Here is a 23,049-nt window from a genome sequence, read left to right as displayed (position 1 = left end):
GTTCCTTCCCGTGTCCTCAATGATCTCGCCAACATCATACAATGCCTCCTGCCCTTTCCCTCCGTGATCTGCTTTCCCCCTGCTTCTCAGTCCATAGCCTGCCCTATTCCCTTCCTTCAGCCACCACGCTTCCTAGATTCCCTCTGTCCCTTACCTCCTCTCGATCTTGGGGCCTCTTCTCACTTAACCTTTAGCCACAAGCCTCCCTCATAGCTCAGCACCCACACTTCCTGTCTGCCAATGGCTCTGGGCTCCTCATTTGCAAAGGTTTCATGGTCTCTCAGCATTCTGAACAGTTAGAATGTTGTGAACATTCTGTGACATCACGGCAGCTTAGTCAAGACGGTGCGGACACTCTGAGACAGAAAATGGCAGGTAAACATCAGTCTTCCCTTTTGTTCAAGGGAAGTTTGCTTCAATTGAAGTTTGCTTCAATTTTTCAGAAGGAAAAAAATGAACAACGGCAACAAGGTATTGCTTGTTATATTCCTTGAGGCTTCCAGAAGCAATTACCTTACGGTCATCTATTTTTCATTCACATAAAGTTGTTGTCACTTCACAAACACTTTAATATTAAGAGGGTGCCTATTGAGAGGGCTAAAAAATCAATCTTAACCCTACCAAAATAATAATAATAATAATAATAATAATAATAATAATAATAATAATAGCACAACCCCACATACAAGCAAAGTCTTGAGCGGTAAAAGTTAAAGAATTTGCACTGTGTGTAATGAGTATTCATCTTGCATGCACACAAAAGACATCATCATCATCTTCCCATCACAGGTATTTCCCCTGGGAATGGATGGAGAATGAATTTTAAAGGGGCGTGATTGAATCCTAGGCTGGAAACAAATTCCAAAGTCAACATGTTTTTGCCACTGCTAATTCTCTTGCATGCTAGAAAATGCAAACTGAACGGAATTGGAAAAACATGTGGAAACTGAGGTTAACAAGATGGGCTGTGGGGTTGCGGGCGTGCTCAAAACATGCAAATTAATTTTGCTCATTAACTGTAGCTGGAAATTTTCAAGAAATAAATAGCCACCATCGACTTTTTTGTGGGGGAAGGGGGAGGAAAACGAGACCACGAAGTGACGGCTTCGTGTAAGTTTACACATTCAGACATTGTTCACACACCAATCACCACCTTGTGAAATCGCCAGCAACTTATCAGCATGTCGCTGGGCTCCCAGTTGTGGAGTGTTTGTGGATAAAGTAGTATGTATTCCCCTGCTAATTGATGCCAGCAATTTCATATATTTTTTTGTTGCAATGTGATAATATCTGAGGCTCCCAAGAGTTTATTTTTAACATGGAAACTTGCCTCTAAATGAGGTGATTTTGGAAATGGTACCAAAGCAGATGGTACAGATTTTTTTTATATAAAAAAACTCAAAACCACCCTAATTAACTGAATGCTGAATTGTCATAAAACTATATGTAAACATGACAAATGTGGGGAAAAAACTACAGCTTTTGTGCAGCAGCGAAGTTAAGCTCTAAATTATTCTGGGGCCCCCCACTTCTGCAACTGGGATAATGTTTAAAGAAACAGATTTGCATACATTTGCATAGGTTATTTTGGTCCCACCATTTGTTTGGCAGATTTTCACTGCTCAAAGTTTGGGAGTTTTGTTTATTCTTCTCGTTGCCATGGTAACAACAAAGGGTCCCTACACAGGCAGCCACTCTAAGCATACCCCTTCCATACTGCCTAGGCGTATGGAGAAACTTTCCAGGTTTTTTAGAATAACCAGGATGTCAAGACCTTTCCTGTTTTAAGTTGATGTGATCTTATATAAATGGTTTTCTTTCTGTGGTTGGTACCCTGGACTGGAACACAAACTGCGGTTTAGAAATGCAAATTCTCATATGCTGGCCTGGCAGCAGCTCCTCCATTAAGCCACAACAGAGGTACAGAAGAGATGCAGGGCCAGTCCATTGGCTCTGCTGAGACAGAAGATGCTTTTACCTCCTCCTTACCCTATGCTATTTCCAACCCAGCTGAACTGGGTTTTAAGAACTTTGTGAAGAACTGTTCCCTGGGCTTGGTTTTTTCCTCCTCCTTCCCTGTCCCCTTTTCCTTTTGTGCCTTGTCTCTTTGATTGTATGTCTAAGAGCAAGGGCTGTATTATTATTATTATTATTATTAATAATAATAATAATAATAATAATAATATTCCTTTGTAAGTTGGCTCTGGGAGCCCTTTTGGCTGAAGAATGGGGTAGCAATGCAGAAAATAATAAATGTGCTGTGGCGTAACACTTGTGATGCTTATAAATAGTCACAAGGTGGTGCTAGAGTGCTATATTCATAGGTAAAGGTATAGGTATAGGTGAAGGTAAAGGGACCCCTGGCCTTTAGGTCCAGTTGTGGCTGACTCTGGGGTTGCGGCGCTCATCTTGCTTTATTGGCCGAGGGAGCTAGCGTACAGCTTCCGGGTCATGTGGCCAGCATGACTAAGCCGCTTCTGGTGAACCAGAGCAGCACACGGAAACACCGTTTACCTTCCCGCCGGAGTGGTACCTATTTATCTACTTGAACTTTGACATGCTTTCAAACTGCTAGATTGGCAGGAGCAGGGACAGAGCAATGGGAGCTCACCCCGTCACGGGGATTTGAACCGCCGACCTTCTGATCAGCAAGTCCTAGGCTCTGTGGTTTAGATGAGGAGGGAGGAGGAGGAGGAGTTTGGATTTGATATCCCGCCTTTCACTCCCCTTCAGGAGTCTCAAAGCGGCTAACAATCTCCTTTCCCTTCCTCCCCCACAACAAACACTCTGTGAGGTGAGTGGGGCTGAGAGACTTCAAAGAAGTGTGACTGGCCCAAGGTCACCCAGCAGCTGCATGTGGAGGAGCGGAGATGCGAACCCGGTTCCCCAGATTACGAGACTACCGCTCTTAACCACTACACCACACTGGCTCTCCCACAGCGCCACCTGCGTCCGCTTATATTCATAGGTACTACACAGCCTTATGTCATAGAACAAGGAACAGGATCCCTCCTTGGGGGGCGGAGTGCTTATCGTCAGCATGTTTTTTATGACAAGGATGCAGTTATAGGGACCCAGGCTGCACTCAGTGTTAACACAAACTAGCATCCAATGGGGGAAGTCCCAGGTTTAGTCCCTGCCTGAGACTCTGGAGAGTCACTGCCTGCCAGAGTAGACAATAGTGGACCAAACAGGTAAATAGTATGGCCTGATCTAAGAAACCTTCTTACATGAAAAGGCTTTTCAAAAGAGATAATCACTCGAAGGGACATATTTATTGACTTAAGCTAATCATGCCGCTTTGTTGTTGTTTAGTCGTTTAGTCGTGTCCGACTCCTCGTGACCCCATGGACCAGAGCACGCCAGGCACTTCTGTCCTCCACTGTTTCCCACAGTTTGATCAAACTCATGCTGGTAGCTTCAAGAACACCATCCAACCATCTCATCCTCTGTCATCCCCTTCTCCTTGTGCCCTCCATCTTTCCCAGCATCAGGGTCTTTTCCAGGGAGTCTTCTCTTCTCATGAGGTGGCCAAAGTATTGGAGCCTCAGCTTCAGGATCTGTCCTTCCAGTGAGCACTCAGGGCTGATTTCCCTAAGAATGGAGAGGTTTGATCTTCTTGCAGTCCATGGGACTCTCAAGAGTCTCCTCCAGCACCATAATTCAAAAGCATCTTTATCCCATATTAGCAAACAAAAAGGACAACCACTCTGGACTCACGTCTTTGAAGATCAAGGAGATGGAGCAACTCCCCTATGAGAAAAGGCTACAACATTTGGGTTGTTGTTTTTCAGTTTATAGAAAAGACACATAAAGAGGGAGCATGATAGGAGCGTATAAAATTATGCGTGGGGTGGAGAAAGTGAAAGAAGAAAAACTTTTCTCTCTCCCTTTTAACTCTAGAACTTGTAGATATCCAAATGAAGCTGAATGTTGGGAGATTCAGAGCAGTTGCTTTGCTCACACTGCATATAAACTATAGAATTTGCTCCCACTACCAAGATGTACTGGTGATCATCAGCTCAGATGGCTTGAAAAGAGGACTGGACAAATTAATGGAGGAAAAAGCTATTGGTGGCTACTGCGCTTCCACAAATAAGTTCAAACAACAACAAACCTCCAGTGAACATCGTCCGAAAGAAACCGCACTTGGGAAAGTGTTGCACCTTTGGAATTTAGAGCTGCTCAGAATATTGGAGTGAGCATTGCACTTCCTCTCCCCCCCCTCTCTCTCACACACACACAAACACACAAACACACCATACAAAGGACTTTGAAAAGTCTGTCTTGTTTATTCCCACAACAACCCCTGCAACTCAAGTGAGGCTCAAGGCACTCTTTACCAGTCCACAGGGATTTGAACCCCAGGAAAGGTCAAACAGAGGGGGAAATACAGAAATCCTGGTGGGGCAGGGCTGCCATGCTACCATCCTGGCAGGTGGGGGTCCCTGTTAATTACTAGGAGTGGCATGGCAGCAGGGAGGTCAGCGTGGTGCAAATGCACCAGCAGAGCCAATCTGGCGCTCCTGGCAGTGTGCTTGCAGAGCACCCATCTAACCCTGCCTTCTCCTGGTAAGCAACAGCAACCCGCCGACTGGGAAGCGAGCAAAATGGTTCTGTCCTGCCTGGCAAGCACTTATGGCTCAAAGTCCAAAACCTTCTACACCAAATTCTCAGGTGAGCCAAGTAGCTTTCATTTACAGAAAGGGAGCACGCTTCAGCAGGCTGGCAGCTCCCACAGCCCACAGAAGAGACTACTGTGGGGAGACACAGTCTTCAGTTCAACAGATTTGGGCATGCATATGATTCTGGCTGAAATCCCTAGGTTGGTGAGCAAGTGGTCTCAGGAGGTTCCTACCCACTAAACCCTCTCTCGGAAGATTCCTTAACCCAGGTATTGCATCTCCCCCCCCTCCCATAACTGATCTCTTCATCTGGGAAAACCCGGTCTGTTTTTCACATCCTACAGAGCCTGTCAACTGTGCAGGGCCATCACAGCTGCTCTAAAAATGGAATTTATTTTGTTAGAGTAATCAGCTTATCACATGAAGGAGAGGAAACTAACATGTGAAACATCACTAGTAACCTATCATTATTATTTTTTCTCCCCTCTCCCCTACCTACCTTCATTTTCTGTAACAAAAGGGTTTATTTTCTGCTATACGAAACTGAGATCTATTTTGCTTTTGGTTACAAAGGAGAAACAAAGAAAAACACCCCAAACCGGGAAGATGTTTTGAAATCACTTGGGAAACTGCCCGACATAAACGTTACCATGAACTCTTTTGAAATCTGAGCAATAACTCATCCCTTTCTTTCTTTCTTTTTCCGTACACATGTGTTCATAACCTTTCCTGCTCCGATTGCAGCGCAGTGTCAACAGCTTCATCAATTATCCATGGCTAAAAAGTGGACGCTAACATTCAGAGAGTGTTATTAATTGGCCTCGGCGGCGCGTAATGAGTTTAAAAGCTCCTACCTGGGTGCCCCCGGGGATGGTGGCTAGTCGCGGACAACAATTTACAGCACACCATTAACACATATGCCAGGAACAGCCACTGAGACGGAAGCATTGATTTGGCACAGGACCTCATCCTGCAGGCAGCGGGGAAGGGGTGGGGGAAAGGAAGACAATGAGTGAGACGGACAATATATAATTTGGGAGTAATGTAAAAGAAAAAGGGGAAAGCTGCAAAAGGGGGGCTGGTGACAGACTGGAAATTAATTGGAATGGATTATTAAAAACATAATACTTAAGGGGATGGAATCAAATTTGCACCTAAGCCAAGATCAATTCGCTACCAGCCGTGTCTCATAATAAGAAGGGATTCAGAATAGCAGCTGAGGCTTCCTCCATATACACAGCTGAAAGGGTCTCTGGGTGTGATTCTGTTCGAAGGGCTGGGCATGGCTCAGCATGAGATCTTTACAACACACGCATACAAATAAAATACATGGGATTTCTTTTAAGTAACGTTTTGGAACAGACCATACAAATCACTGGTCTGCAACGGATCAGCCATGGTAGCTCAAACCAGCACTGCTATGACTATCTTCTGGGGAAATGAAAGATGACGAAAAGTGGTTTGTGTGTGAGAGAGGGGGGAGGTTGGTAACTTGTGGTGCTGCTGATGCTGTTGGATCCCAACTCCCATCCATTCCAGCCAGCATAACCAATGGTCAAGGATGATGGAAGTTGTAGTCCAAGAACACCTGGAGGGACACTGGTTCCTAACCCCTGATGTAGAGAGATACTTTTATTTTTATTTTAGTGGTTGGATTTATGGGTTGGGCATCATTTTCTACTCTATCCTATATCCATCACTTGCAGCACTGTTTCTTTTCTGCTGCAGTTTGTATTCCATCAAGAATTATGCTATTCTTGTTGATGTCTGCTGTGGACAAGTTACATAACAGCATAATATATGTAATTTGAGACATAGATTACATAAGTTTTGACATTATTTCAACCCATTTCAAGGCAAAGGAAACACAGTGCAGATGGGGGGGTGCAATCAATTACACATCAATAATAATAATAATAATAATAATTTTATTATTTATACCCTGCCCATCTGGCTGGGTTGCCCCAGCCAGTCTGGGTGGCTTCCAACACATATAAAAACATCAGTGGCAGATTGAAAGCAACAGCAGCAAATACTGATCATATTCACTGGGTTGATTTGCAGTCCAAACATGGGACAAATGATTAAAGATGGGGAATTTGTGCTCCCATTTCCATTTTCATCTGAATTATCCCTAGTCCTAGGTCTAGAAAACCTGAACAACACTGGTTTTAAATTACAGAAATGATGCCACAGGGAAGAGAGAGGGGAAGAGATTTTAAAAGGACAGAATGGAAATTGTGTGGCATGAAAACATCCAAAGTACCATTGCTCTGGACCCCGGCCAAAGATTGCTGCTTTGCCATCTGGACCTTCTGGCTGAACAGGACACTGGCTTACATCCAAGCAACAATGTGGCCACAATATGAATTAGATATTCCATGGCATGAACCAGAACTATAACCTGTGATGAGTGTGGTGGTGAGATGGGAGGTCAGGCCCCTAGATGGAAGGGGTTGCTGTCTCTTAAGCAGTATCAGACAGTTGACTGGAGAACATAAATTCTGTGAATCCCAGCAAGTCCCAGCTTTGGCTTTGCTCAATCTTTCTGTATGGAGCCAGGGACATAATTTCAGACAGCGCTAACAAGAGCTCAACCCCTCTGCAATGCATTTTAAGGCCAGGACTTAGCATGCAATACCATAATGGAGGTGCAAGCACCTCTGGACATCTGCAGAGTGCCTTGCCCTCACTGAGTAACTAGGCCATGCACAGGGCTGGCTCCAGGTTGGAAGAAGACCTGGACAAAGTGTCCTCCAGTGGTCATCCTCCTCTGTCAGGACCCTGCTGGACACACCTGGCTGGGGAGGCAACACTAGGCAGCTGAGTCTAGCCAACCTTTCAATTTCCCCAGAGCTCCTCAGAGTGATGCTAGGTTGGGAGCACTGTCAGATAGGAAAGGAGTGCCAAGACCCAGCAACTTGGTGCAGCTCAGAGTGACAGGCCAGAAAAGCAATTAAAGGACTCCCATCAGTTGCTCCAGGGATAGCCCAACCACGAGGCAAAGTGAGGTGACTGCCTCAGGCAGCAGGATCCATGGGGGGGCAGATCCTGGTGTTGGGGTCTGCCTCAGGTGCTCTGATAACTGCCCAAGGATGCCAGGTACTGATAGAGGTGGCCCTGGTCCTGCATATCTGGGTTTGGAGAATATTTCTAGATTTACACTGGTATTTTCAAAATTTGGTACTGGGTGTAGCCCAGGAATATGAAGAGAAATCTCTCAGGAACAAGAAGCAACTCTGGAAAAAGTAGGACTGAATCTTTAGAACCAGGTAATCAGAGCTGAGTAACAGCGCTCCAAAAAAATGCATTCCAAATCATGTTTTTCCACGTTCCCAAATCAGTCACCTGTGTAACGTCAATTGAAGGTTATTAATATTACCCATCAGACATTCCAGGAATCCTCATAGTCTATTAAAAAGATGAAGCATTCCCCTTACCTTAGCCCCTTTTCCAGGTTTTGACTGTAGTTAAACAGATTTATCAGTGTACATATCCTGCAGTAAATCCAAATTCCCATTTGAAAATAGGCACAAGCATTTCTGCATATCCCAAGCTTTCCTCCACATCCAGGGTCTAGAGAAAAAACAAAATTAGGCAGCAATTAATGAGGGCTTAGACAGGTGCTGGCAGAAACTTTGTAAAACTATTGTTGCACAGTGCCACATCTTCAGAGCAAGAAAATTCCACAGCAACATTCTATGAAGAAAGTCTACAGGCCTTATTTTAACAGCACAGTGTCAGTGACTTGGCAATATCAATTTTTGTACCTATTCATTTTTAACTCCGGTTATACACCCAAAGAGCTTTGTGTCAGTGATACAAAGATATCCCCAAAGTTAATAAAAGGGTGCAACCATGCACTCCCCCAGCTTATAAACAGGTAATTCTTGCCAATCTGTGCCCACCTTGATTATGTATTTTATGCAACAAATCTTTACAGCCAGCTCAGATAACCTTGGTGCCCCTTTGCTCTAAGAACAGCCTTCTGGATCAAGCCAAAGGCTCATCTTGTCCCACACCCTCTTCTCACAGCGGCCAAGACCAGAGAACAATAACACTCACGCCACCTGTGATCCCAGCAACTGGTATTCAGAGACATAATGCCCACAACAGAACTACTGTAGCACTATAATGTATGTTCATGTTCTGGCTCCTTCCAAAGCCAATAGAAAGCAAATATTCTGTGCATTCTTAAACTCTGCATGTGTATTGTAACACACAATAGACTGTTCCGCAGCAAAAGTATGAAACTCAATTCTTGTGTAGTAATGAATTCTTTCACCCACAAGAATTGAGTTTCAAACTTTTGCTGCAGAACAGTCTTAAAAACTAGTTACAGTAAGATAAATGTTTCAAAATAACTAAGTAATACATTTGGGACGGAGGGGCAAGGCTCTGGAAGGGTCCTAGAGCCCTCACGCCTTCTTCTAGAGGTAAGCACATACAGTGGTACCTCAGGTTAAGAACTTAGATTGTTCTGGAGGTCCATTCTTAACCTGAAACTGTTCTTAACCTGAAGCACCACTTTAGCTAATGGGACCTCCTGCTCCTGCTGTTCTCATCCTGAAGCAAAGTTCTTAACCCGAGGTACTATTTCTGGGTTAGTGGAGTCTGTAAGCTGAAGCGTATGTAACCCAAGGTACCACTGTAGTAGGCTTTGGGAAGCAGGTGGAAAGGTGCCCCCTTAGTCCCTGCACCCTGAGCAGGGGAGCCAGTCACATTCCCCTAAATCTGCCTCTGCCATTATAAAGTGGAAGAGTTCTCTTCTCTTTTGCATCTCCCCCCCCCCCAATTTTCATTACATAAAGGTACCTAAGGAAGGCAAAAAAAAGTGAGAGGAGAGATATCTTGGCCTTAAAAATGCCTCTTTCCTTTGCAGGGGGAAACATTCCTTTTAACAATCTGTGAGGCTGCCCTTTGCATCAGACAAAGTGACTCTGGGAAGCCCAATACAGCGATAAAGGTAAAGGGACCCCTGACCATTAGGTCCAGTCGTGACCGACTCTGGGGTTGCAGCGCTCATCTCGCTTTATTGGCCGAGGGAGCCGGCGTGCAGCTTCCGGGTCATGTGGCCAGAAGGATTAACGGCTTCTGGCGAACCAGAGCAGCGCACGGAAATGCCGCTTACCTTCCCGCCGGAGCGGTACCTATTTATCTACTTGCACTTTGACATGCTTTCGATCTGCTAGGTGGGCAGGAGCAGGGACTGAGCAACGGGAGCTCACCCCGTTGCAGGGATTCAAACCGCCAACCTTCTGATCGGCAAGTCCTAGGCTCTGTGGTTTAACCCACAGCGCCACCCTTGGGTTAAGTACTTAATTCGTTCCAGAGGTCCGTTCTTAACCTGAAACTGTTCTTAACCTGAAGCACCACTTTAGCTAATGGGGCCTCCCGCTGCCGCCACGCCGCCAGAGCACGATTTCTGGTCTCATCCTGAAGCAAAGTTCTTAACCTGAGGTACTATTTCTGGGTTAGTGGAGTCTGTAACCTGAAGCGTATGTAACCCGAGGTACCACTGTATTGACTAACACACAGCGTAAACAACAAGCTCACACATGACCTTTTAATAGCAAAGAACTCTACTGGGGCAGTGCAGTTTGCAAACACAGCCCTTCCCTAGAGCAGGTGTCCACAACCTGGGGCTATTAGCGCTGGCTGGGGCTGATGGCAGCGGCCCTCCGAAGTGTCTGGAGGGCACCAAGTTGGGGAAGTCTGCCCTACAGCCTTGGCACCATCCTATGGAAATATATGAACCTGGAGCTCCATTCACATGCTTCCATGAGCCCAACCCAGCGATGCACAACAACTTGATTTAACGGCAACAGGAAAAGTCAATGTGCTGGATCCATGGCTTCAAAGCACACTAGTTCGAGGTCTTACTCCAGTAGTTAAACTTTGGGAGATCACATGATAAGAGGACTGGATTCTCTCCTTACTGGTACTTTTGAGAGACGTCTACTCTGTATGGCTGGCCACCACAGCTACAGGGCATTTGGAATACTACTTACGGTAAGCCTGATCACAGCGCAGCATGTTCAATACATAAGAGACCGTGTGACACAGTTTTCTGTATCCCTTTCCACTGACATTGCACGCTTACCAGAGCTGCGGGCATTCAGGTGACAAAGGGATTCACAAACAACTGTGCATTTGTACCCTAGAAAGATAATGGAGTTGCAATGTAGCTCATGAGATTTCGGTGCCAGTTCTCCAATGAAATGACTTGTGCTCATAGCTGAAGAGCTGCAGTTTAGTTTTTGATTACAATCACTTTCTAAATCACATTATTTCTTCGCGCTAAATGCCGAACGTTCCCCCCATCAATATTTACATATTACAAAATGCATTTTTATAGCCCCCCATAATATCATCTGCTAACAATTTACTCCCATCACATTTTATGGTATCCTTTATAATGAGCAATTAAAGATGATGACTATGCCAATTAAGGAATTTATGAATGTGGATTTAATTCTAAATTGTTCCCCAGCTTGTGCGCCTCTTTAAAAAGAAGTGCCCCGTCTTCTCCCCCTCTCCCTTTTAAGAACTGCTTACTTATCCTTATTTATATCAATGAAATAAGCAGGCACACTGCGTTTTTAACTATTACAGAATGAGGGCTGTTAAAACAAGAGCACAGAAGATATGGATTAATGCTTAACTTTTATGTAAATGAATTAAACATTCTAAAGAGCTCAGAGGAAACAAGCAGAGGATGGGAGACAAAACACCTCAAATTGCTGCTGATCAGGTAGATTTTAAAACCATCAAGGCAAGTAAGTGATGAATTAAAAAACGGAAACTCACTTACCATTAACCTGCTGTCCAACCGAGTTTGCCCTTTTAAATGGGCTAAACAAATGTGAACTGTAATGGATATTTAGCTATAAATCCCTAAAGGCCTAATTATCCCTGTTTTGTTCTACTTTAAAAAAAACAAAAACCGGACTGGCTTTTTTTAATTGGACTTTGGCCCTAAATTTACATACAATGAATAAATCCCATTGAATGCCCAAGAAAGACTACTCGTGAGTAAACAAGTAAACTCGTGAGTGCACAACCTCTGTGCATTATTCGCTTTTGCCATTGTAATCCTCGTGTACCAACATCATTCAAATATAATGTCTCTTCTGAATCAAGTATAAGCTTGTAGCAAAAGCAAGTTCAACTGCTGTCTCCTCCTTGAACTGCTTGGACATCTTTGTTTGGTGGGTTTGGCCACACAATTAACACAACACAACATGATTCAGACTGTCTGAAGCACACACTTTGCTCGCAAAAGATTTCAGGCTCTATCCTTAGCATTTCTGTTCAGATAATCTTGAGTCCTAAAAAGCCTTCTCTCTGGAGAGCCATTGCCAGTCAGAACATACAAAGGCCAACATGCTGCCTTAAGAGTGGTGGACTCATAATCTGGTGAACCGGGTTCACTTCCCCGCTCCTCCACATGCAACTGCTGCTTGGGCTAGTCACACTTCTCTGAAGTCTCTCAGCCTCACTCACCTCACAGAGTGTTTGTTGTTGGGGAGGAAGGGAAAGGAGATTGTTAGCCACTTTGAGACTACTTAAAGGTAAAGGTAAAGGGACCCCTGACCATTAGGTCCAGTCGTGGCCGACTCTGAGGTTGCGGCGCTCATCTCGCTTTATTGGCCGAGGGAGCCGATGTACAGCTTCCGGGTCATGTGGCCAGCATGACTAAGCCGCTTCTGGAGAACCAGAGCAGTGCACGGAAATGCCATTTACCTTCCCGCCGGAGCGGTAACTATTTATCTACTTGCACTTTGACGTGCTTTTGAACTGCTAGGTGGGCAGGAGCAGGGACTGAGCAATGGGAGCTCACCCCGTCGCGGGGATTCAAACCACAGACCTTCTGATCAGTAAGTCCTAGGCTCTGTGGTTTAACCCACAGCGCCACCCGTGTCCCTTGAGACTCCTTAGGATAGTGATAAAGCGGGATATCAAATCCAAACTCTTCTTCTACTCTTCTTCTTCCAGATATTGTTGGGCTACAGTTCTCATCATCAGCTGGCAGGCTGATCACAGAATCATGGAATTGTAGACCCTGGGGTTCATCCAGTCAAACCGCCTGCAATGCAGGAATACGCAGCTATCCCATAAAGAGATCAAACCTATGACCTTGGGGCTAGGAGAACCATGCTCTAACCAACTGAGCTAGATGGTTAGATGGTCTACTAGATGGATGCTGGAGTCCAGTAACAGGGCGCCATGTTGGCTGGAGTAGACACTGCTAGTTGGGGAGGAGAAGTGATCTGTCCAGTGTAAGACAGTGTCACATGTTCCTTCCAGATTTCAGAACTTGTTGTCTCAATGGGTGGCTACTCCCATTGAGTAGAAACAAGGAATTAAGGAGCTTAAGAACTGCTTACATCTAACCCAGTTGGGGCAACACAAGACATCTTGTGTTGTCTTGTTTGCTTGTCGGCAAAAGGCAAGGTGCCCCTCACACAAACAACGCACATATGGAAGCCTGCAGAACTGGCAGCTGAATCGTTGTTTCAACACTGGGGATAGAACACTGGATTTGAGACTGGAAGACTAGCCATGCAGGGGACACATAGCAGTGTCTTCTAACACCTCACCACCATTCCCCAGCCTCTCAACCTCTGCCGCCTGAGGCAGCCACCTCATTCTGCCCAATGGTAGGGCCAGCCCTCTACCATGAATAATGGCCAGCTGGCTTACTTGGAGAAGCTCACTTGTAGAACCTGATGGTAATTCCTGGTCGCTGGTCCACAGCACATAGTGGACAAAGCCATATTTATTTTGAATTTGGTGGCTACTTTTCTTTTTTTTTCATTGGTTTTAATTCATTTTGCTACATCCAACATTAAAACAAGTGAGAAAATAAACATACATAACACATACATACAAAAAAGGAGTACATAAATAAAAGAAATAATAATAAAAAGAAACAAAAGAAAAAACATCTCCTAACATAAAACACCAACTAATTAACTTACATTAACTAAATAACTAAATAACACACAACATTAATTGACTTCCCTTCATCTCGGTTTCAGAATATATTATATGATTTTTTATCTGCAGTTTCTTTTCCTCAAAAGACTCTTTCCGTCACAAGTGCTACGTCACACCTACTGTGATTTTTAGATTTTTTACCTCTGTTTCCATGTATGTCATAAATTTATTCCATTCTTTATTAAACTTTATGTCTTTTTGATTTCTTATTTTCTGTGTCATTTTTGCCAGTTCTAAATAATCAAATAGTTTGGTTTGCCGAATTTGGTGGCTACTTTTCTTTTCCGCTGTCACAGAGTTGGCAGAGATCTCAAAGGGCATCTAGCCTGAGCCTCTGTCAAAGTAGGAAATCACCTGCTTTGTCTCCCTTGTTAAAACCTTTAACAAAGAAGAGTCCACCAGCTTCATGGCTTATCTCTTTGGCTTATCTCTGTCCTCTATAAATTCCATTGTGTACCAGCCACCTTGGTACCCTTGCTGAGTATTGCACAAAAAGCATGCAACTTTCTACCACAGCAATTCCTACTGGGTCCTATCTTGAGAGCCAGTGTGGTGTTTTGTTTAAGAGCGGTAGTCTCGTAATCAGGGGAACCGGGTTCGCGTCTCCGCTCCTCCACATGCAGCTGCTGGGTGACCTTGAGCCAGTCACACTTCTCTGAAGTCTCTCAGCCCCACTCACCTCACAGAGTGTTTGTTGTGGGGGAGGAAGGGAAAGGAGAATGTTAGCTGCTTTGAGACTCCTTTGGGTAGTGATAAAGCGGGATATCAAATCCAAACTCTTCTTCTTCTTTCGATGAGTACAAAAGTTGTTGTACTTGAAAACCTCAAGTTCTTTGGTCATACATTACGTTGTTCTGCCTAGCACTCAGCCATGCAATATGCTACATTCACCTGAGACGGAGAGGACTAGGTCTGGGATGGAACAGATTTATGAACACAAGCAAAACTGAAATTGAGCAGAAACGGATGAACCTGCCTGCCCCTGAACTGAGCTGTGCCCCTCCTCCACCTCCAAGATGGTTCAGAGATCACCAGTGGTGGTCCGATTCCTGAGCTAGTGAAAGGAAAGCCCATTCTGTATTTTAGCAGGAACAAAAATCTCATGCACTGTTCTCAAGGTACCTGAAGACACTTGAGGAACACAGCTTGCACCTATCTGCCCACTGTGCTGCTGTATGTTGTCTGCCTTGGTAGCACATAGCAGGCATTACTCCATACAGAATCCACACACAAAAGTTTGGTTTCTTTTATTGCATCGAAAGCAAGCTACCCAGGGGCAGCATATGACGATAAACTCTATGATCACTGGTGTTTCAAACAACCCTGGGGTTAAGGATTAGGTTTTTTTATTTTAAAAAAATCAACAGCAGGTTAAATAACTGCATTTCTATAAAATATATATTTTTAAGAGTAAACACCGCAAGCGTGTGATGTGGCTGTCTGGGTTTAGCGTAGCAAGGGTGCCCTCTTGTGGCTTACATAAGAGATTTCTCAGTCAAATTACAGCATCACTGGCTGTATCTGTTTGACTTGGGCAGTTCATTATAATTTCAGCTGTGTTTTTAAAGTAATCAGAGAAAAGGCCTAAATGATATTAATCCCTGTCTTAGAGTCAAATTAACTCATCCCTGACTTATGGGAGGGAAGGCAGCTAAGCAGATTGTGCATACATAATTTATAGTGATAAAAGATATTAAATATTTCCAATTTCGGTCATAATCTCATTAGATCTCATCCAGAAGAATGCACAGCAACACTATTCCTTTTCTTAATTTTTCAGTAATAATAATAATAATAATAATAATAATAATAATAATAATAATAATTCCTCCTTTCTTGCTCTTCCCTCTGAGACAAATCCTTTCAAAGTCACTTGCCTTTGCCAGAAAGCCACTAATTTGAGAATTCTCTTTTGTGTACAGATGAATCACCCATGCAAATTAAGCTGTGTCATTAATCATATTAATGTGCCAATGTCACGAATGCCTCCAATTCATCCTCTTTTCTGCGACACCAAAGCCTGTGGCATCACAGCATTCCGGCCACACATCTGCCTACACACACACACAGCCGTTTTCTGTTCTGACCAAGCCCCAGAGCTCATTGTCTTCAATGTGCCGCGCCAAAATAAATACAATTATTGGGAACAGATTCCCTCTCTTCCTCAGAGTCACTGGCCTCTGTTATCCTCAGCAGAAGCACACTCAAATTCAGAGAGCATTAAACAGCCATTTGGGCTCAAGTCCACAGGGCATATTTCCTTCCAGCACGTCACCTTTTGGCCTCCATCAGAAAAAACAGGGACAGGCGATGCCAGAAAGGAATCTGCGATCCCAAAGCAGCAACTAGATGGCTCCTGTGCAATGGCTGCTAACTTGCGCAACTTGTAAATAAGGTCTATGGCATCCTGGCCCCAAGGTTGTCCCCACACTGGTTGCATCTATTTAGGATTCTGGATACACAGAAAACAAATGGAAGGTGTGTGTTTGTCTCTCCCTACTGCCTCCTCTCTTGTCAAAAGGTTGCAAACATTAGGGGGGCAGTCAGTTGGCATGCTCACCTGCCCACATGGGAGCCATTTTACCTATGCCGCAGTCGCAAGTGGATGCAGAACATGTGTGCAGCATAAGACGGGACTAATTGCATGGGTTTTTGGCACCCACCAAAGTGCTGGTTGAGTGGGGAAGAGTCATGGCATCAGCCTTGCTCACAACTCCTTTCAGATGTGCCCCTCCCTCCGCTCATTGGACTGGGAAGTGGAGACACATCTACTGGTCCCATACACAATAGCAACATACCAGCTGGCTCTGCCTCCTGCTGAAGTCGGCCATTCAGTGGAAGGTCTGCTGACAATATCTGAACAGTCCTATCTGAGTTTCAATGACAGAAAAAAAGGCAGCATCTCTGAGGTAGATGGCCGGAACCCATGTAATAAGCAACTGCACACACTGATGCTCTGATGGAGTTGGTTGGGATGAGTCGATGAGGCATCCTAAGCGCAACACTTGTGGAAAGCACATCAAATAAACAAAGTGAATGGAAGAGGAAAAAGCGAAAAATGTTGGCATAGCGCAATAACACATGAGTGTCAGCTGGGAAGTAGCCCAGGAAAATGAGCAGACTTATTTCCCCACTATAAACATCCTTGAGGTTGCTTCAAAACAGTACTAGGCTGATGCCGCAAGAGGGCCTGTAGATAAAACAGGGATCCCAGGACAGATGCAAAAACCAGTTGAAGGTCAAGAAGAGACGAGATGATGCCACACGATGCATTTTGGTTCGGGAAACTTGATCAATATGGATTTCGTAATAATTGCCCATTTGCCAAGCAACACCTTAAATCCGCACCAGTTTAAAACTGTAAATTTCCTGAGGAAAACATTATGCTCGTTACACATTCCGTAGACACTCAGCAGGGGGGTGGGGTATATCCAGTGCTAAGCATGGAAACTACTGATGGGGACTAATAGCAGCTTCAGGGAGGCAAACTTTGTTGAGACTGTGGTTGGAGAGGGAAGGGCTAAGCTTCCCACCCTGCAGACTGCAGATCCCACCCCAAGGGGGGAAAGCCCTTTTTTAAAATTTATTTTTTAAATAAATTTAATTTAATTAATTATTTAATTTAATTTAATTTAATTTTAATATTTGCACGCACACATAAACACCACATCTTATCCTGAGATAAGGTCGTGGAGATCTTTCAGAAAGAAAGATATGGCAAGCTCCCTAAAAGAGGCACACACTTCATCATGGAATCTCACCCAGTGGGAACCCTACTTATGTTCCAGTCAGTGCTGGACCACTTAAGATTCCCTTTACATGTACCTTCATCAGCACAGCTAGTATTACCTCTGTGAATAATCCTGGACAAGTCTGGGTCTGTGAAAAGGCTCCTTTGAAAACGAGTGCATTGCTACTGAGGAACCGCAAAATTGTAGAACTGTAGAGCTGGAAAGGACCACAAGGGTCATCTACATAGCTGTCAACTTTTCCCTTTTCTTGCAAGGAATCCTATTTGGAATAAGGGAATTTCCCTTTTAAAAAAGGGAAGCATTGCGAGCTATGGTCATCTATAATAATAATAATAATAATAATAATAATAATAATAATAATAATTATTTATTATTTGTACCCAGCCCATCTGGCTGGGTTTCCCCAGTCACTCTGGGCGGCTTCCACAGAGATCAAAAATACACTAAAATGTCACACATTAAAAACTTCCCTGAACAGGGCTGCCTTAAGATGTCTTCTGAATGTCAGATAGTTGTTTATTTCTTTGACATCTGGTGGGAGGGCGTTCCACAGGGCGGGCGTCACTACCGAGAAGGCCCTCTGCCTGGTTCCCTGTAACTTGGCTTCTCGCAGCAAGGGAGCGGCCAGAAGGCCCTTGGTGCTGGATCTCAGTGTCCGGGCAGAATGATGGGGGTGGAGACGCTCGTTCAGATATACTGGACCGAGGCAGTTTAGGGCTTTAAAGGTCAACACCAACACTTTGAATTGTGCTCAGAAACGTACTAACCCAACCCCCTGCAAGGCAGGGGTCTTTTGTCCAACGTGGGGCTCGAACCCACATCCGTGAGATCAAGAGTCTCATGTTCTACCGACTGAACTACACCTGAGTAGCAGAGCATCTGCTTTGCATACAGAGGCCCCAGGTTCAATCCCTAGCATCTCCAGGCAGGACTGGGGGGTGGGGGGGAGAACAACCCTAATTAGAAGCGCTGGAGAGCAGTCAGTATAGACAAGCCAGAGGATGAGCAAAGGCTGAAAACACTCCAGTCAGGATACATATTAAGGGTGGGAGGAAGAAGGTAGCAATTTGTCTTTCACAATTACTGCAGGCCTCATGTTTATGTCCCTTCGTCCTCCACTTTCTCTATCCCTTGCCTTCAACAACAGCTCTGCTACCCAAGTCCACAGCCCCTTCAGATCCCTATAGAAGCCTAGCCAGCGGTTTAGGGAAGTGGTGCTCATATAAGCAAAATTTGTTTTAGCTTCTCTATATAAATTGGCACTGCAGCCCACAGAGAATGATGTAAATTAGGTAATAAAGGAATCTATGTGGCCAAGTTCTGAAGGCCAAAAGGCATTGGGTGAATCTCAAAAGTCAATTCTGCCAAACCGGACAATGTGTTTGAGGCCAGATTAGCAATGGACCAGACAAGGCAACTGCCCAGGGCTTTGTATGTTTTATGGAAATGCCCGCATGTTGAAATGTTAGAACTCATAAGGGCTCTGCACAATGCCTTCCCTGCTGGCAAATATTTAACCAGATATTCCTAAAGCTCAAACACCTCTCTCTAGTTCTGTCCTTCAAAACTCAGCGCTATTTTCCTTCTATTCAGCTTAACTTCAAGCTGCATTTCAACATTTTGTATAGATAGGAGAGCATTTAAAAGCACTGCACCGGAACTATGCAGTCTGGGTGGACTGTACAGTGGTATCTTGGGTTAAGTACTTAATTCATTCCGGAGGTCCGTTCTTAACCTGAAACTGTATTTAACCTGAAGCACCACTTTAGCTAATGAGGTCTCCCACTGCCGCTACGCCGCCAGAGCACAATTTCTGTTCTCATCCTGAAGCAAAGTTCTTAACCCGAGGTACTATTTCTGGGTTAGCGGAGTCTGTAACCTGAAGCGTATGTAGCCTGAAGCGTATGTAACCCAAGGTACCACTGTATGTGCAATCTATCTGGGCTGGGGATTGTCATCATATTTGAGTTTTCCTGGATGGATTGTTAAAGCATGGAGGAATGATGAAGGGGTGTGTACATGCAAGTATGTAAGAGAGACACATCAGTTTTAATCAGGCCCTATATGTTTAGTCTTAAACTATTGACAGGAGAGAGATGCACAGATGCACAGATTGGAAAACATCACAGTGCAGTAAAGGAAGGCTCCCCAAACTTTTTGAGTCCAGGGACACACATGGAAATATATGAAGGCACCACAAAATATCCATACGGCAGAAGAAAAATTTCCAATGTTCAGAACCCTCACTCCCAAGCAACAGACAAGACATACACCAAAACAAATGGAATAAGGAGAAAAAAGCAGGCCATCTCAAAAAGCCCCGAACATTGCTTAAAAAGGTGGGGGAGGGAATACGCAGGATGTCTTGGCAGGCACAAGGAGGGTGTATGTGGATGCCATAATGCCCAGAAGATGAGAAGGAAACAAATACCTTGACCCTCTCTCATGATCAGGACTTTTTTTCAGCCAGAACTCACCGGAACTCAGTTACGGGACTTCTCAAATGGGTGCCATTGCCATTAAAAGAGAACAAGGGAGGTGTTCATGGTGAGTTCTGGCTCCTCTTTTTCTTGAAAAATAGCACTTGCTCCTGATCCAGATGGAACAGAGTGATAAAGCTGGGTGTCATCCATATATCGCTGACATCTCACTCCAAATCTCCTGGCGACAGCTCCACCACTCATATCTCAGTTCATACAAATAGCAGGTATGCTCTGAGGTTTCCAGATGGCAGCCCAGAAATCCTCTTTAGTGGGGCAGTGAGAGAAAGACCGTCTGCTTCCCCCGTTTTCCTGCTTCCTCTTCTGCTCCCTTTGCCAACACCCCCTTCCCTTTTGCCATCAGCAACAACTTTCGTGCCACTTTCAATAGAGGCATCAAGGTGATGTACTTAAAGTAGTAATATGCCATTTTATAACACAGAACTCCAGTAAGTAGTTTTATGTAACAATAGGAAGTGGGGATCAAAGAGAATAAGGATGGCAAGCAAAAATAAGTGCATCCTCTCCTCCTGTGAAAACCAGTGCATCTTCTCCCAGTAAAAGGCGAGATCACAGAATTGCAATCAGGCCCTACAGATAGTTAATGGGACTCAAAGCTGCAAACCTCCATTTGTGCTTTGGGGGGGGGGCTCAAGTGTTGATCCATAGAAGCACATCTATAATTCATCATCCTACAGACAAATGGGAAGTGGACAACTTGAGAAGTCAACACTGATAGCCCCTGTTCATTGTTAAGGCTCCCGTAGCAGAAATCAGCGCCTCACTTGCATATTGTAAGAGAAGGGGTTGTAGTTCATTCAGCTATATATCTATCACAGACTTCAAGAGACAGGAGGACATGTGTGGGAAGTACAGGGGTCTCATCATGGAGTCAAATTGGAGGGATTCCCTGAATCTCAAGTCGCGATACAAACCCAGTGAAGGGCTTGTGTGCAGAGAAACTGTCAATCAGAATGGAAACCTTTTCTTCTTTTTAAATACAATTTATTAATTTTATAATGACAAAAAACACACATCACAAACAAAAATTCAGATCATAAATCTCAACTCAATTGACTACCCTCCACTCCCCCCCCCCCCGGTTCCATTGTTTTATTCTTATTCATGCGCGTCCATAAAACCTTGTATTCTTAACAATCCCATTTTAAAACCTTATTCATCTTAGTACAAGCGACTTTTAAAAGTTCTACTAATATAGAAGTCTGTACACAACACTTGAAAAATATGCATTAAACATTTCCAGAATGGAAACTTTTTCAACCAAAGTGTTCATGTGCTTATTTAATGAATGAAAAGCAGGGAACCCTTGTACTAATTATTTTGACCATAGCTACATTTTAAAGGTAATGCTTGTATTTTTACAGTAGATAGCTACAGTGGTTCCCCCCCACCCCAATAAAAATAGGTGCTGGTACATAGCATGCAGTGCTGGATTTCCGTATAAACTAAACAAGCTATAGCTTAGGGGCCCACTTTCTTGGGGGCCCCAAAAAAATTTAAAGGAAAAAGAACTGGATGTACATTTCCAAAATATAAGATAAACTTCTTCTTAATTGTATTTCAGTTCAACAATTACTTTGATAAAATACATATTTTGTTTTGTGCAAATGGCTTCAGATACCTAGTAGGTCCATAAATCACCATGTAGCATATATTCAACACACAGAAAACAGCGACCATTTGTTGTTGACAAAGGACAGCTAGACATATAAAGGGCCCCATTACCTTCAGTAGCTTAGGGCCTCGTCAAACCTAAATCTGGCCCTGGCAGCATGCCACCACCATTCCCCGCCGGCCACTTTCCTGCTCACCCGCTCAATTCCTCCCCGCCTCGCACCTTTGCTGCTTCCACTTCCACCACATTCCACGGCTGCAGACACAGCTTCCCAAAGGTGCTTTGGCTCAGGCCTTTTATAATCACCAGGAAGGTGCCTGATGATCGTAAAAAGGTTGCACCCAAGCGCCACTGGGAGGCCATGCCTGCAGCCAGGGGAAGTGGTGGCAACCAGCAGAGGAAGCGGCAAAGGTGCTGCGAGTGGGCGGGTGAGTGGAGGTGGCGAGATGGGGGCGGGGGGGGAGAAAAGAGGTGGCAGTACAGGATACTGGCATGCACCACTTCAAAAAGAGCACCGGCTATCTATATTTCAATTAATTAATTGACAATTAATTGACAATTCAATTAAGTAGTTGCAATGTGCAACTACTTGGTCTACTCTTGCTATTCAAAAGAAAAGCACAATTCAGCCCCCTGGATATTATATTATTTTATTACTTAATCAAAAGCACTTATATACCTCTTAATGTTTCCAAAATCTCTAAACAATGTACAGTCCAAAAAGCAATATAGTGTGATTAAAAGCTGCACCTAAAGCTAGTAAAACAGCACTCTAAAAACATATAAAAGTTAATAAAACAGAAATTCAGAGAATTCACAGAGGGGCCAGTCTTATGGGTCATGGAAAGCCTGGGTGAAGGGTCAATTTCATTGTTCCGCAAGGGACAATGACAATAAAGATATCGTATATGTCATATTGTTCCTATGGTAGCCTAACATTGTTATCCATAAATAATGCCCAGTTGCAAAAGTTCAGAGTATAATTTCATTGCTTTCTAAGTTTTTCACCTTGGTGTTTTTATATAAACACCAGCCTCTTTATAAGCCACTGCCGTCTCAAACTAATATTTTAAATATTTGAGAATTTGGGGGGCAATTTGGGGGGGAGTGTCCTCTAATTCCTGGATCCAACAAGGATCCAATTGCTGGAATAGCCAGACTAGTGTAAATACAGTGGTACCTCAGGTTAAGAACTTAATTTGTTCCGGAGGTCCGTTCTTAACCTGAAACTGTTCTTAACCTGAGGTACCACTTTAGCTAATGGGGCCTCCTGCTGCCGCCACGCTGCCGGAGCATGATTTCTGTTCTCATCCTGAAGAAAAGTTCTTAACCCAAGGTACTATTTCTGGGTCAGCGGAGTCTGTAACCTGAAGCGTCTGCATCCCGAGGTACCACTGTAAACCATATATCATAAAGACACGACAGTCTCTGCTTTCCCTCATTCTGAGGAAACCAAATCCTGGAACCCCTAGAATCTCACAATGTTCAGAGATCGGGGTGGCATGCAGCAGTATTTTCACATATGAATTCAGGGAAGTATTCCTAACGGCATC

At 44.2% G+C, this 23,049-nt stretch overlaps 1 protein-coding gene across 1 annotated transcript in view; it reads right to left on the bottom strand.

Moving 5' to 3' along the window:
- Positions 1-23,049, bottom strand: part of TAFA4 (TAFA chemokine like family member 4) — a 128,436-nt gene that overhangs the window by 69,842 nt on the left and 35,545 nt on the right. The window contains 2 exon segments of the mRNA XM_053378742.1: positions 5,480-5,595; positions 8,066-8,201. Coding sequence (XP_053234717.1) covers positions 5,480-5,595; positions 8,066-8,145 — 196 coding nt within the window. The 5' untranslated portion in view covers positions 8,146-8,201.

Source organism: Podarcis raffonei, chromosome 2 (assembly GCF_027172205.1).
Source record: "Podarcis raffonei isolate rPodRaf1 chromosome 2, rPodRaf1.pri, whole genome shotgun sequence".
NCBI classification, from domain to species: Eukaryota; Metazoa; Chordata; class Lepidosauria; order Squamata; family Lacertidae; genus Podarcis; species Podarcis raffonei.
This window is presented reverse-complemented; position numbering and strand designations above follow the sequence as displayed.